This window comes from Vombatus ursinus, unplaced genomic scaffold (assembly GCF_900497805.2).
Source record: "Vombatus ursinus unplaced genomic scaffold, bare-nosed wombat genome assembly UNPS02014841.1, whole genome shotgun sequence".
In the NCBI taxonomy this organism is placed as follows: Eukaryota; Metazoa; Chordata; class Mammalia; order Diprotodontia; family Vombatidae; genus Vombatus; species Vombatus ursinus.
Window position 1 is genome coordinate 6,281,626 of NW_020954619.1, and position 16,003 is coordinate 6,297,628.

The window sequence follows — 16,003 nt, forward strand, 5'->3', positions numbered from 1 at the left end:
ACGTTTATGTTTATCTTAAGAAGCATTACTGAGATGGTCAAGGAAACATTTTAATTCATTGAAAGGTATTAAAAAATATGTGATATTACACAAATGTCAAAAAACTAAACAAGGTATTATAATTCTACTCCTAGAAGCTTGGGAATCTGTGGCATAGAAAAGTCTTTTGCCTAAGAGCTTGTGCTTCTTTGAAAAACACCCATTACTGGTTTTTAAGTACTGAAGCAGAACTAGAACTGCATGGCATGTACCACAAGCTCTAACGGTTTAAACTTCAGAGAAATTGACTTTCAACTTCCATTTTGTGGAAAATTGTTTTAGTTCTAAAGCATGACTGAAAAAGATGCTACGTCCCAGGAGTCTTTAATTTATTTAATGGGGGAAAAACTTTTCAATGTGTGCTTTGACAATATGATGAAAGAAACAATTAAGAGAATTCTTTTATACTTTATTCTGAACATTTTCAATGTAAAGGCCATGGTCTACTCCCCAGAAACTAAATTATATACATTAGAAGATCCACAAGAAAATAATCTTCCACAGCAATCGTATTCCACTACATGGATAATACACCAAAGCAAGCAAAAGAGGGCAGCAAAGAGTGGTAAAGAGAAATGGTTATTTAGAAACACCAGAACTAGTCAGAAAACGAAAAAAGGTTATTTTTCTCAATGAGTATGAGATGTGTTTGAGGTAAGAAGTAACAGCCTAATTGTAGCTTTAACAGTATTCCATTCCACAGTACCCTTCTTTCCCCTTTCTACCTTCCAAAGTCCAAAGTGATGAATGAGTAGAAGGTATACTCCCACTCTCATACACACCAATACCTGGGTGTAGAAATGAAATAAATCCACTTTCCCCAGTCATAGGCCTCTTCTAAAAACACCTTTTAGTGTTCTGTGACCCCATGGCAAAGAGTCAGATACTGATGTCTTTAATGCAGGTTAGAAAAGACTCACGAGGCCTCAGACTTGCACCTCAATCTTCCACGACAACAGATTAGTATAATCGCACGTTTCTTCCTCTTTGCTCATGTGTCTAATAGATATAGGTTGAGTTGATAAGAAATAATATGAGGAAGCAACCTTTTTTTGTTTCTACCATGGAGCATGAAGGATCACTTCTGCACTTCTCTGGGGAAAAGGGAGGCGCCAAAGAGAAAATAACTGTTTCTTAAATTGGAATTTGATAATGTTCATAACACCGAAAAACAATGAGCAAATTCATTAATTATACACTATGTACTCTCAAGGATATCTATATACAAACCTTTTTCTGTTATAGTACACAGTATTTTACTAAGCCTAACCCCTAGCATATAAAATTTTAAAATACTTTCCCATGGTAGGAACATTAGCCAGTCTGTGATGTTCCCTCAGGAATTTCTTGTTAAAACATATACAGTGTATTTACATATTCTTTGTGTAATAAAAAAAAATGTATTTTTAGAAACAGGCATGTTCAAATTGCCGAGTGGTCATCAAAAACACAGTGCCTTGAAAAATTTTAACCTAGAACAACAAATGTAACTTACAAAACCTAGAAAACATTATTTCATGTCATTAAAGATGACATATGGAAACCGAGAAAACTAAATTGTTAGTATTGGGTTATTAGTCAAGTTTTCATTGACTTTCTATGATCTGTTTGTATATACACTGATAAAATCACAGGTCAAGTCAAAAAGAAAAAAATTGAAAGTTACTTAAGTCTGGAGCTAAATAGAAATACATACATAGCCTGTACAATCTTAATTATTGAGGTTCTAAGTATACTATAGACAATTCATAAAGTTCATTTAAAAGCAATTTAAAACAACATTCTTATTTCAGATCCCGTGACAAAGAAAAAATTACTTCCATTAGGTATGCATTATCATATAGCTACAAAAAATCACAATGCATTTCAATTGTGAGAAATAAACGCCTGTTAAACATTTGCAGTTTTTCTCACCTAAAATCTGAATTATTAAAACTTTTAAATTGCAGAAGGAATTTATGAAGACCCATTATGTCATTTATAAGGAGTGACATCTCAAAAGAAGGTCAAGTCAACAAGTATTTTATTAAATGACAAGTGTGTATACTAAGTACTGGGGATACAAATGAATACAAAAAAAAAAAAAACCAGTCCCTGCTTTCAAGGAGCTCAGTCTAATGGGGAGAAAATATGCAAATACCATACACACACACACACACAAAAAAAATATATATATGTGTGTGTGTATATATATACACATACACACATACAGGATATGTCAGAGATAATATCAGAGGGAAGGCCCTAAGATTAAGGACAATTGGGAAAGGCTTCTTGCAGAAGGAGAGTTTTCAGCAGAGATTTGTAAGTAACCAGGGTAAAGATAAAGTAGCTGGAATGTTAGATTCAATGGCAAAAAAAAAAAAATCTAGAGCAGTTAAAAGAAAATAATGTCAGCGCTGAGCAGATGACTCTCCAAACAAACCCCAGGACTCAGAGTTAACAAGGACAAACAAATAAAAACCCCAGGACTTAGGGTTAACAAGGACAAACAAATGAGCAAATTCCATCAAATCAGACAGTATTTTTAAAAAAACAGACAAAAATTTGGCAAACACACTTCTTACAAAGAGATATCATTCCTAAGAAAAAGCACTCATAAAACCCACAGAAACATTTCAAAGCTATAATTTCATTTTCTTCTTTCTCACCACACAGCAAACGTGCATTAAAACAAGTTCCACAAAAAAAATGCCCAATCATTATATTAAGGCAATAGGTCTCCTTTTTATAGAATAGAATCCTTTGTGTTGTCAACGCCTTTCTTAACACCAATAAATAATCTGGTTACTAGAATGTCCCCTATCATAAAAGGAGACTAAAATATTCTCTTAACTTAGCAATTCCTCTCATTACAAGGTCTTATAAGGTCACATACTACCAGTGACTCACTCACTCCAAAGTATTCTCAGCAACATCAGCAAAACCTGAAAGGCTTTAAAAAAAAAAAACAAAACTACTATAGAATCCATTTGGTAAATTTACTTCACTACGTTTGAGAAAACACACAAAGGACTATGTTAAACAGGATAGCAATTAATAAAAAACCTGCTCTGACTTGATCAGAGACTTCAGTCATATCTATCATCACTGAATTGTGCAAGATTTGTTCATCTTATCCAAGACCTGATACAACATCTAACGAATTCAGAATCTTGAACAAAATTCAAAGATAAGTAGATTTAGTCAATTTCAATAGCATAGTAAAAAGTCAGATGGGCCCCATAAATTCACTGAATGGAAAAAAAGTTTAAGAAAAATATAGTTGAGTGGTAACGACACTGTTAATATAAAAAAACTAATGAAACAATTATTTAGTGTACCTAGTAGGGAATATAAAGGAAGTATAAATACTGTCTTCAAGGTACTTAGAATCTAGCTGAACCAGTATAAGTTTATCTAAACACTATGTAAGTACCAAAAGAATGAATATAAGTAATTAACTGCTTTAAGAGTTTAAAAGAGTAAGAGTAATAGGACCCAACCTGGGAAAAAGCACATTTAATACTCTAGCTATCATCATCCTTTCCCATTCAGAAATTTGCTATGTTCCTTTAAGGGTTCTCCTGGAAAAAGTTTTTGTTTTTTATCCATTCTCCTGGCTCAATAAACGCTGTCAAGAGGACTTTTAGGACCTGCAAATATCACTGTAGTAAAGACAACAGTCACTGTGATTCCCACACTAAGTATTAAACCTCATTCAAGTGAATAGGTTAAGATAACACAAATAAATCTAGCAGTATGATTTACCTTCTACAATGTGCAAATTTCAAATAAACATTTTTACCTGTTTCCTAGTAAAAAGGTCCAATGTTTCTCAATAAAAGCACAAATATCTTCTTTCCATCTGAAATAACCTTGGCGTCCAGTTCCTTCCAGAGACAAATTATACATTGCCAACATGACAACCTGGCATACAAATGAGGAAAAAAAAAGGAGCGAAAAAGAACACAGGCATTTAGAACTTCAAGGAAGCTGAGAAATCATCTTATTCAATACTCTTTTAAGAGGAGGAAACCGAGTTCCAGCCAAGTTAGATGATTCGCCCAAAGTCACAGAGCAGCGCTAAGAACTAAATCCTGGTCTCATCCTCTCAGCCCAATGTTCTTTCCACTATGCAACAATGTCTCTTTTCAAAGAAATTTTAAATCCTTAAAAAATATTTAACCAATTGGATCTAAAGAAACGTATACTTTTTAACAGATTGTGTCAGATTCTGAAAGGACTTCTAACTTTAAATAACTTTAGTTATTTTAGTTACTTTGAGAATATAGAAGTTGGACGTATCACAATTAATCAACAGAGCATAATTATTCACAAAATTAAATAACCATTTTATCAAATGGCATGCCCAACAGGAGGACCTACCTGTTGATGCACTCCTTTCAAAATAGGCAGCTAGGTGGCGCACTGGATAAAGCACCGGCCCTGGAGTCAGGAGGACCTGAGTTCAAATCTGGACTCAGACACTTGATAGTAGCTGTGTGACCCTGAGCAAGTCACTTAACCCCAATTGCCTCACCAAAAAAATAAAATAAAATAAAATAAAATAAAATAAATAAAACTCCCTAGTGTGGACACCAGATTAAAATGTAATCGGGAAATATTTAACAGAACAAAATATCTTTTTAAATGTGATGCTTCAAATAATCTAATTTCAACTTTCTTTGAATTCTATAATTTCTCTATGCAAGTATAACCATTATACACTAGGTCTTACTATCAGGTTCTTAAAATTCTTAATTATAGAACTAGGGACAGCTCGATGGCGCAGTGTAGACAGAGCACTGGCCCTGGAGTCAGGAGGAACTGAGTTCAAATCTGGCCTCAGACACATAACACTCACAAGCTGTGTGACTTTGGCCAAGTCACTTAACCCCCACTGCCTCACCAAAAAAAAAAAAAGAATTCTAGAACTGGAAAGGCCTTACTAAGTGACTTGTCCAACAAGGTCACTAGGTCATTAGCAGCAGAAAAAAGTGAACCTGTGTTCCAATTTCATAGATCTTAGATTTAGAGCTGGAAGACACCTTAGAGACCACTGAGTCCAACTCCTCCTTTCATAGATGAGTAAGGAGGATGAGACTAAGTGACTTGCCCAGGGCTACACAGACAGAATTAGAACTCACATCTTCCTGATTCGAAGTACAGCATTCTCTCCAATGGGCCACCAAGCTGCCTAGTCCATATTTTGTCCATTACAGTACGCTGCCAACCCTATGCTATTCCCAAAAAATGAAAGATAAATTATTTTATTTCTTTGGCATATTCAGGACACAATCTAGCACACTGCTATGCATATACGTAACAGTCGTTACATTTATGTAATTTAAAGGAATTAAATGGAATTTTTTCTGTCCCTACCCAAGGACCTCTGTCCTCATCCTTCTTTCTTCAACCCCACTTGTTTCATACAAGCCATTCCCCATGTTTTAATGGAGTCCCCCCTTTCCCAACTCTGATTCTCTATCCACTGAAGTCCCTTCTGACCTCTAATAACCACCTCAGGTTTGACTTTCTTGCCACCATAACCACAGCTTCTAACACCTTATCCCCAAAACAATCTGTCTTCAAATTTCTCATGACACACTGTGTGGTCCTTTCCTTTACCTGATAACATTTACATGCTATCTTAATAATATTAGCATCTAATATGTGCACCATGCTAAGTGCTTTACAAATATTATTTCATTTGATCTTCAAAACAACCCTGAGAGGTAGGTGTTATGATGACTCCCATTTTACAGCTAGAGAAAGAGATTAAGTGACTTGCCCAGGTTCACACAGCTAGTAAGTAGATTTGAATTTAGATCTTCTTGACTCTAGTCTAGGCCCAGGCCTCCAAGCACTGTGTCACCTAGCTGCCTATCTTATATCATAGTCATCTGAGTAAATTAGAATGTGAACTTCTTAAGAACGGTACCTGTTGTCTTTAGAATAGTACTGGTACCTTAAACATAATAAAAGGGTTTTTTGTTTAACCAAATTGCCTACAGTGCACAGGACAGTATCTGAGAAGCTGGAGGAAATGCAAATTTTATATAACATATGATATCTGCTCTCATGGGACTTATAAAATAACACAAAAACTATAATATAAAATGATACATACATTCACAGAAATATAAGCATAGTGGAAGGAAAAGTTATTACTAACTGAAGGAGGGGAAATCAGGGAAGGCTGAAGCAGTAGCACTGGCCACTCAGACCAGTTCATTTTTTTAAGAATAAAGAAAATAACTGACATTTATACAGCACCTTAAATTTCCCAAAGAGCTTTATCTCATTCGATTCTCATAACAATCCGTTGGGGCAGATACAGGTATCATTATCTTCACATATTGTATTCCTCTAGCCACCAGAGCCTTGTCCACAAAATTGGCCTGTATTTATTTTGTATATACTTTTATGTATAGCTGCTTTCTCCTATAGAATTTAAGTTCCTTGAGGGCAAAGATTATTTCATTTATACCACTGCATCCCTAGTGACTTGGCACAATACTAGAACCTTTATTAAGGCTTATTTGGTTAACCGATCGATTTTACAAAAGAGGCAACTTAAGGTAACAGAATTTAAGCAATCTGGTTTATTACACAGTGAGATTAGAAATCAGATCTTTCCTGACTAAATGCAGCACTCTTTCTGCTATATCACCTTGCCTCTTTATTTTGTATAAACAAGTATAACTAATCAAAATTAATTTGGTTCTATACTTAGAAATTGCATCTGAAGGCAGATTTGATGAAAAAAAATTTTAATGCCTTTCTTTAATTTCTGTTTTCCTTCTCAATTATAGACTCACAGGACACTAGAAATTATCTAGTTCAAACTAAGGTCCTCAAAGAACTTGCTCTAATTAGAATTCAAGTCTCTAGCTTGTAGTCCAGCACTCTTTACACTATACCAAATACTCAAACTTTCTGCCTACTCCTTACCTACTTGTAAGAGAAACTGATTAATGGAATCTACAGACAAAACATAAGCCTGATGATGGCACAGATGACTGAAAAAAGTTTCTCACCCATATGTAAGGAGAACAATGACCGAAGAACTTCTCAAAGAACTCACAACTCAGATGTAGGGTCATTATCAAAGAAACAGCTTAAAGGCTGCAGCATGTGATCAGACACCAGTCATTCGTCTTGGCAAGATGGGACCCTAAACAGATAAGGTTCCATCCCTGCTGACACTATCCCTTCCTACTAGTAAGACCACCACACACACCTACCATCTACAGTAGAACACTGCAAGTCTGGAGGGCATCTGGAGGTTACATAACTCAGTTCCTAGAACAGGAGCTGAGAACTGCAGGAAGGGCAGAGCAGCACACTCAGAGAATGGATAAACTTCATCATCACTTCACATATGCTGCAAGCCAGTGGCTCAAATCCAACAGGAACAGCAAAGAACAATCGAAAGACAAGAGATGTCTTGAACCACTTTAAAACAATATAATCAGCTAAGAGTTACTGCAACTATCCAAATAAATCAGATATCAAAGGTACACTGCTGAGACTTTAATGTAAGGAGGAAAAAAAATTTCCACTATGACTTTCACTATTTATGCTGGCCAAAATGCCCCCAGAGTACACAATTTAATAAGTTAGTTTCAGCTCAAAGTCTTCTGCAAATCCAAAGTGGTATTCTTTCTACTACACCACTCTGTCTCTCCTATGTGCTATTATATCAGCAAAAGCTAGAACAAAAGGATATGTGAGGCACTCTTTTTACATTAAAACAGTTAGTTGCTATTCCAACCTCCAGAAAAGGTACAAGTGTAGCTCAGAGGGATAGATTAGTTGTGCTTCTTTCTGCTGCCTGTAATACCTTTAGCAAGTCATTAAACCCTTCTCTAGAGTTTCTGCATCAATAAAAAGGTGGGGATGAACTAGATCTTTAAGGCTCCTTCCAGCTCTACATTCTAAAGCAATGTAAATAGAATTTAAATTGTTATTATTTTCTTTCAAAAAAAAAAAAAAACAATGTCCTGCTGATAAATTTTAATAAGGATTTCATAGAGGGATTTTGAAATTTTGAATTGAGGAAAGCCTTAAGCATGTGAGGTAGATCCCTCTGTGGAAAATTAAAGGAGTTTGGGGACAAGTGTGACACAACCCAAGCAGGAAGAAAGGAGTTGCAAACTACATCTTTGGTGAGACTACTTATGTACAATATTAGATAAACAGCATTAAATACAACACAAGAATCTGACTAATCATGTAATCATATTTATAATAGATTGTAGGCTATCATATTTCTTTATTCTTCCCATTTTTCCCCTAAAACAAAAACTTTTGTTTTTTGAATGGTAGTCAGAAAAACATCAACTACATTTTTCATTAAAATCACAGGATGGCATTTACATGAGAAAAGAATCTTTTTAGGGGTCTTCCATGAAATCTCCAAATTGAAGTATTTACATTTTTAAGAGCAAACATTTTGTACAGTTCAATCAATTAACATTTATTAAGAATCTATTAAATATCAGGCACTGAGCTAAGCACTAGGGATACAAAAAGAGGCAAATGACAGTCCTCATCCTAAAGGAGCTCACAATCTAATGGGGGAAAACAACAAAAAAAATATACAACAAGATATATACAGGATAAACAGAAAATAACTAACAAAGGAAAGGCACTAAAATTAAGAGGACCTAGGGAAGGCTTCTAGCAGAAGGCAGGATTTTAGTTCTGACTTAAAAGAAGCTAGGGAAGTTAGCAGATAGATAGGAGGAGGAAAAGTGTTCCCAGCATAGTGAAAAACCAAAGCTGGGAGATGGATTGCCTTCTGCCTGCAACAACCAGGAGCCAGTGTTACTGGACTGAAGGGCATATGGCACGGAGTAGGTAGAAGGGTGCTAGATTATGAAAGGCTCTGAATGCCAGAAGATGTTGTAATGGAGCCAGAGTGACAAGGAGCCACAGGCTTTTATTAAGTAAACGACGTGGTCAGACTTGCATTTCAGGAAAATCACTTTAGTGGCTGAATAGATGATGGATTGGAGCAAGGAGTAACTCAAGATAGGCAGATTCACCAGAAGGTTACTGCAATGTCCAAGATGTGAGATGATAAGGGCCTGCACCAGAGTTGGGGCAGCATCAGAAAAGAGAAGGTGAGCATATTTGAGAGGTGTTACAAAGGAGAAATCCACACATCTTGGCAACAGATTGGATACCAGGGAGGAGGGAGTGAGGAATCCAGATGACTCCTAGATTGTAAGCATGAGGAATTAGGAGGATGGTGTTACTCTCCACAGTAATAGAGAATGTTAAGAGGGGAAAATACTGAGCTCTGCTTCAGATATGTTGAGTTTAAGATGTCTACTGGACGTCCAGTTTGAGATGTCTGATAGGCAGTTGGAGATGCAAGACTAAAGGTCAGTCAAAATGTTGAGGCAGGATGGGTAGATCTGAGAATCATCATCATAGAGATGATAATTAAATTCACGGGAGCTGATGAGATCACGAAGTGAAAGTAGTTTAGAGGAAGGAGAGGAACTAGAAGAGAAGGAACACCTATGGTTACAGGGCATATTTGAAACAGGATCCAGAAAAGGTGACTGATAGCAGTTGAACAGATAGAAGGAAAATCAGGACAGTCTTATCCAGAAAACCTGGAGAAGAGAGTATCAAAGAAGAGGGGATGATCAACAATGTCAAGCTGCAGAGAGGTCAAGGAAAATAAGGATTTAGAAAAGGTCATTGGATTTGGCATCCAATCATTGGTAAATTTGGAGAAAGCAGTTTCAGTGGAATTATAAGGTAGGAAGTTGCACTGTGAAGGCATCTCCTTTTCAAGCAGTTTAGCCACAAAGGGCAGAAGAGATAGGAAGATGATTAGCAAAAATGGAAGGAAAAAGTAAGGGTTTTTTAGGAGGAGGGGATATATGGGCATGTTTGTAGGAAATACAGAATGAGGAATAAGCAGGGAGAGATTGAAAATAAGTGATAGTACTGAGATGACAGGGGACAATCTGTTGGAGACAGGATGGAATGCAATCACTTAAAACACAGGGGTTAGCCCTGGTAAGGACTAAGGTCACCTCAACTTGTGAGAGAGGGGTGAAGGAAAAGTTAGTGGTAGAAGGAACACGAGTAATTTGCAATGAGAAAAAGGGTAGAAAGTTCATTGTGAGTGGTTTTCATTTTTTTTCAGCAAAATATGAAGCAAAGCTCTCAGCTGAAGGCGGGGGGGGGGTTGCCATAGGAAGCCTGAGGGATGAAAAGGTTTGAAGAGCCACTGTGGAGAGAGCAGGATATTAAATACAGTTCTTTTCAAGGCAAAAGAAGAATGCAGTATCATGGGATTTAAAAGTAAAAGGAACTTAGAGATGAACTAGTTCAACTCTTTCATTATCCAGGAAAAGACAGGACCAGAACTGTTAAGATATGCATGTTTTACCATTTTTATAATGAAACTACTCCAAAATTCCTGAAGTAAATTTCTTCAATTACCTAGAATTCTTTGTTTTAATAATATTATTTCCATAATATGAACCAAATTTTCACAAGATACTACTGTCACTTTTCTATAACAGATTTTTACTTACTTGTTGCCATGTCAATCTCAGTCTCTCAAATTGCTCTTTACCATCTTCTGAACAATCTGAACAAGTAAATCTAAAAAAGTTATCACCTTTGAGGTAACTGAGCTGTTCCCTCAGTTGACCTAAAACAAAGTAAAAGACAAACACAATCTTTTTTTAGTTTTTCCACATAACGGGAGCCAAAATAGTTGAGTCGTACTTTATCAGTTCATTTTTCCTACCTAGTTCCTTTGATCTTAAACTCTTCCAGTGGTAGAATGGGGTCCCTATGATGCCAACCTTTCACCTTGAAACTTTTTCATTATTGTGTGCACGGAAAAAAATTGATTTAAGCTAAGTTACAATATAACAAAATAATTTTTGTCCCATTTAAGATACAATACTACTCTAGAGTCCAACAGAAGGAGCCCTATCTCCACATTAGGATATGTAACTACTTAATAAAGTGTGATGTTTGATTTGTGAAACAATTGTTACCAAAAGATTCAAAGAAAAGTAACACTAACATATTACTTGAACCTATATTACTATGAAAGTGTCCTAGAAAATTATAAGTTCATCACTTAACCCCGATTGCCTCACTAAAAAAAAAATTGTAATTTCTGTTCAGTCAATGAAGTTAATATCAATAAAGTATTTTCATTTAGTTTTCAATTACAGTTACTTTTTTTCTAAGAAAAAAAATTCTAAGCTTTAGAAAATGAAAGGGAAAAAAAAGGTTCTTACTGGCTGATATCCATTTTTGGCATTTATCACAAAAGTAAGATAGTTGTTCTTCCATCCAGGACACATCCCCTTCATCACTATTCAGGGAATCTCCACTTTGATCATGAGATAAATCCACTGAGCCTTGATCTTCAGATTCAACAATTAGGAGGGTTTCACCTTCCACTTCACCTTCTTCCAGACCTTCAGAGGTGGATGTCCTTGTAGCGTCATCATCATGACGACTCATTAGCCCACTAATGTGGACATTATTATCCATCCTTTCTTGCCAGGAAGATTTTTTTCAATGACAACCCTAGGGTATGGTTACCCAGTTAATATTGTTCATAACAGATAAAAAGTGGCTGTCTTTAAAAAGTGAATGATTACAATTAAAATCACTTCAATAGAAGGAATTTTTTAAGCAGTTTTAAAACTTAAGTGATATAAACCACTGTTCTTTTATTTAAATGTTTAAAGGGCAGAAAAAATTATATTGGTGGAAGCAATCACTTAACTTACGCAACGACATAGCTAAAAAAAAAAAAAAAACAATCTAAACCCGTTTCGTTAATATTTCATTCACTTCAAGACTCATGTTTTTTGAGAACCTTTTGCCAGTAACATCTTTCTTTCTGCTTCAAGATGCTCAGTCAAAATAATCTGTTCTTCCAAAAGACGAACATTTTCTTTTTTCCGATTTTGCCTCTCTATATCTCTGAGCACTCCGTCTCGAAGCCTCTAAAACACAAGAAACTTAAGTAACAAAGAGCCACCAAGATGCACTTCAGATTTCCAAATTTCTAAGCACAAATCCAGATAGTGTTTGTCTTAATTAACCTAACTACAAATATGCATATGATACAGAATATTTTTAATAAACAGCAAATAAATCTTATGTTTTAACAAGTGCAACTATATATCATTTTAACAAAACATTTTCATAACATTCCTGGAAAACTTCTGAAGGCTTAAGAATTAACTGAAAGTAAAGAATAAGGCTACCTAGGATTTTTTTTCTAAACCAGAATACGATCTAACAATTTAGAAGCACAGTGTTTTCACTGTAGCTTAAAATTACAATACCTCGGTATTGTATCAGTTACCATAAAGTATCTTCACTCATTAACAAATAAGAATTGGGAAAAAGAATATATTTTTTATTTATTGCAAGAATCAAGTATAATAAAATCTACTTCAGGTGAAATTGTTGAAAAAAAGAAAGGTGTAAAAACTATCTAAGAAGTAAAGAATACCAAAAATAACCTGCCCCCCAAAAGGTGACTTAATATATTTAGAAAAAGAGTATCGAATTACTCCATAAAACTCATCACTGGTAATCATGTTGTTGATCAAACAAAGAGAAAATGACAACCTTCAGTACTTGAAAACAGCTCATATGTAATCAAACAAGTATTTATTCAGCACCTACTACTTGCCAAACATTATGTTAGGCATTGGGCATACAAATACAAAGAATATAACTATTCCTACTCTCAAACAGCTTACATTCCAGAGGATACAAGTACATGTATATGTATTTTATATACGTATATACACACATACTTGTGTAATGCGTTCTGTAGAAACTTAAATATATGTATAAAACATGTTTATATTACATATACATACATATATGTACATATAGAGAAAGCAAACATAAATACAGCATAGTTAAAGACAAGTTTGGGAAGATACTACCTTTTGTAGAGGATTAGTAAAATGAGAATAGGCTTTCAGCAAGCATTCCTTCAGTCATTTATTCATCAAGCCTGTTCTGAAAAATTACTTGATGTCCCCTCAAGTTATCTAGTACATACTTACCTATTTAAATGCTATATACCTCAGTAGAATATTAATTAACTCCTTTAGGGCAAAGCTTGGTTTCCATGTCTTTATATTCTCAATGACTAATACAGTTCTTTACACGTTAGGTGCTTAGTAAATTTTTAATGGCTTGGATTGCCTAGTACTGTATTAGATGTTACAGGAAAATAAAAGACTATCTCTATCCTAAGAGCCTTAGGCCTATTAACATTTTAGAAGATTGAAGATTGAAGAGTCTTGAGATTATGTCACTTGAGTATCTGAAGGAACGAGGAGTCTAGAAAATAGAAGCCCTAGGGTAAATAATAGCAGTTTTCAAGTATTTGAAGGACCATTCCACAAGGAAGAGGGATTAGATTTGTTCTTCTTGTTGAGAAGCAAAGAGTGGAAGCTGAAAAAAAACAAATTTAAGCTTGATAAATCTGCATCGAGGGCAGGTAGGCATCACAGGGGATAGAGCACCTCTTCCTGGAGTCAGGACAACTGGAGGGTCAATATGGCTTCAGACACACACTAGTTGTGTGATCCTGGGACAAGTGATAGCTTGCCCATACAGCACGATGAAGCTTGTAAAGATCTTTACGTATTTTATTATATTTCATCCTCACAACCTGGTGAGGTAGGAGCTGCTATTATCTCTATTTTACAGAAGAGGAAACTGAGGCTGATTGAGTTTAAGTGACTTTCCCAATGTTATACCTCTTCTAAGCGTGTGAGAGAAGATTCAAACAGATCTTCCTGTCTAGCACTCCGACCACTTCTCCACTTAGCTAAAACACAATAACAATAAATTAACAATAGTCCCGTAACCTGTTATGTATTTTGTTACATAATTGTAGCAACTAGCATTAACATAACACTTCAAGGTTTACAAAACATTTCACAACTATTTATCTCATTTACAACCACCTCACAACACACCCCGAGAAGTAGGTGCTATTATCATCCCATTTTGCAAATGAAACTGAAGCAGGCAGGAGTGACCCGCACAGCTGATAAGCGTGAGGCCGAATTTAAATTCGGGTCTTCCTGATTCCAGGTGCAGGGCTCTATACACGGGAACACCCCGAGGTTATGGAGCTTACAGCCTAGGAAGGAGACAAGGCATAAGCACATGTAACATGACTCACGTTTACAGAGCGTTTTGAGTTTTACAGGCCCATTCTTCACACCAAAACCCCGGAGCGGTAATACTAAGACTTGCCCCATTTTGTAGGTGCGTAAGGAGATTCGGAGAACAAAGCAACAGTTAATATCACCGTCACGGGCGACAAGGGCGAAACCTCACTACGGGCCGCTGGCCTTTCGGTGGGCGAGAGCGCGAACGAAAAGGCTACAGGACAGTGGGGACCACGCGAAGAGGAAGGGGAAGTGGCGGGCCGGAGAGAAGTCAGGCCGGGAGGCGGGGCCCCGGAGCACGCAGGCGCAGCCGCAGCCTCCTAGTGCCCGCGAGCGGAGTGCGGAGAACGTCCCGAGACACCCCGCCCCTCCCAGGACTGGAGGAGGTAGGGGGGAAGGGAAAACGGGGCTATATCACGTGGTCCTGACCTGTTGGTCTTGCTTCTGCCGAATATGCACCCCGACGACTGTACCCACCGTGAGCACCACAGAGAGGCCCAGCACCACCTTGGAACTCCTCGACATCCCTCCCGGGCAGCTGGCCGCGGAAAGGCGGCGGAAGCAGCCGTTTCCCACAACAGCGAAGTACCGGACGACTAGAAGGCCGGGAGCTGGGCCGCGGCCACGAGCATGTACGACTGTGGCGAGCCTCTTCCGGCGTGCGCGTCCCCGGTCCTCGTTCAGGCTCAATCGCTCGAACACAGAACGTTCCCCCTTGCACCACGTATTCCAGGCGCAAGCAATAGTGAGCTGACAAATCGATCGCGCCTGCGCACTGCTCTCTCGGTTTAGCGCGGTGTGTTCTGATTCCCTCTGGCCACGTGGTTGCAGCAGGCAAGCCCTCTGCGTCCTGTCTTTCATTTTCCATAGCCCCCCCCCAACCACCCACCCTCTCTTTCCACCACATAAAGAAGAACTTAAGGGAGATTCTTAGAGAAAATGGGATCCTAAAACTAAATAGGGATCCTTCTTTAAATTAGGGTTATGCGGCATGGAAATTGTGTAAACATTTGACTTTGTAATTGTTTAAGCCATGCATAAAGCTTGCAACCTTAGTGGGCACCTGATTTAGCAAAGGTCCTCAAAGATCAGGGCTTCCTTCTAGTTTTTCTAAAGCGCATAATAAAGAACTGCAGGCTAACAGAAGATATTTGGCATTTCATTCAAGGTAGGGAGACATGGTTTAGACTTTGTCCCAGGAAAGTTGGGGCCAATGTTCAGGGTATTTTCTGGGAGCCTTGACTTTCCTTCCTTTTTCTTATTCACCATTGGTTGCGACTTCTCCATTCCACTTCAATAAATGAATGAATTTTTACAATGTTTTATTAAACACTTAACGGTGCCAAGCATTGTGCTCAACCTTGGGAATATAAAAACTGCAGCTAAAACACTCTGCTTTCAGGGAGCTTCCTTTTTAATAAGTGACAACATAAACTGGGAACTGACATGACTAGTGGGAACAGGGTATTGTGGTTTAGAAGGGCATTCGGACAGTAAGTGGAACCTTAATGGATACACCTTTTTCAGTAGCAGCAGCAGCTATGATTTGGTTATTGTTCCACAACCGGGAAAAGGGAAAATGGTGGGAGGGGGGTGTAGATAAGGGAATAAGTGTACTTCTTAAAGGTTCCATAATGGTTGATAAAATGACCAAAGTTGATTGTTCCAAGAAAAATTTCTTAAAAATCACATAGTCTCACAGGATTGAAAGTTAAAATAGACCTTAGAAAGCATCTATTAAAACAGTATCATTCTGCAGATAAGGA

General features: G+C 37.1%; 2 protein-coding genes and 1 non-coding gene across 6 annotated transcripts in view; all 3 read right to left on the reverse strand.

Annotated features, from left to right (window-relative positions):
- KAT14 (lysine acetyltransferase 14) overlaps positions 1 to 11,982 on the reverse strand; it is a 34,813-nt gene extending 22,831 nt beyond the window's left edge. The window contains exons 1-4 of one of the 4 annotated variants that reach the window (XM_027840282.1): positions 11,903 to 11,982; positions 11,313 to 11,607; positions 10,590 to 10,708; positions 3,827 to 3,948 (exon numbers count right to left, since the gene is read on the reverse strand). In XM_027840282.1, coding sequence (XP_027696083.1) covers positions 3,827 to 3,948; positions 10,590 to 10,708; positions 11,313 to 11,571 — 500 coding nt within the window. In that variant the 5' untranslated portion in view covers positions 11,572 to 11,607; positions 11,903 to 11,982. Of the gene's footprint in view, positions 1 to 3,826; positions 3,949 to 4,407; positions 4,498 to 7,061; positions 7,491 to 10,589; positions 10,709 to 11,312; positions 11,608 to 11,902 lie in introns of those variants that run through there. The other 3 variants (XM_027840284.1, XM_027840283.1, XM_027840285.1) reach the window with 3 other exon arrangements.
- Positions 7,159 to 7,403, reverse strand: LOC114026753. Its single transcript, XR_003567162.1, has one exon. It is a non-coding gene; the product is annotated as a small nucleolar RNA SNORD17 (small nucleolar RNA).
- PET117 (PET117 homolog) lies at positions 11,862 to 15,010 on the reverse strand. The gene is made up of 2 exons (XM_027840286.1): positions 14,667 to 15,010; positions 11,862 to 12,032 (listed from the first exon to the last, which is right to left on the reverse strand). Exons 1-2 carry the CDS (start codon positions 14,760 to 14,762, stop codon positions 11,886 to 11,888), a joined length of 243 nt encoding a protein of 80 aa, XP_027696087.1. The 5' UTR covers positions 14,763 to 15,010; the 3' UTR covers positions 11,862 to 11,885.
- Positions 15,011 to 16,003: the final 993 nt, after the last annotated feature.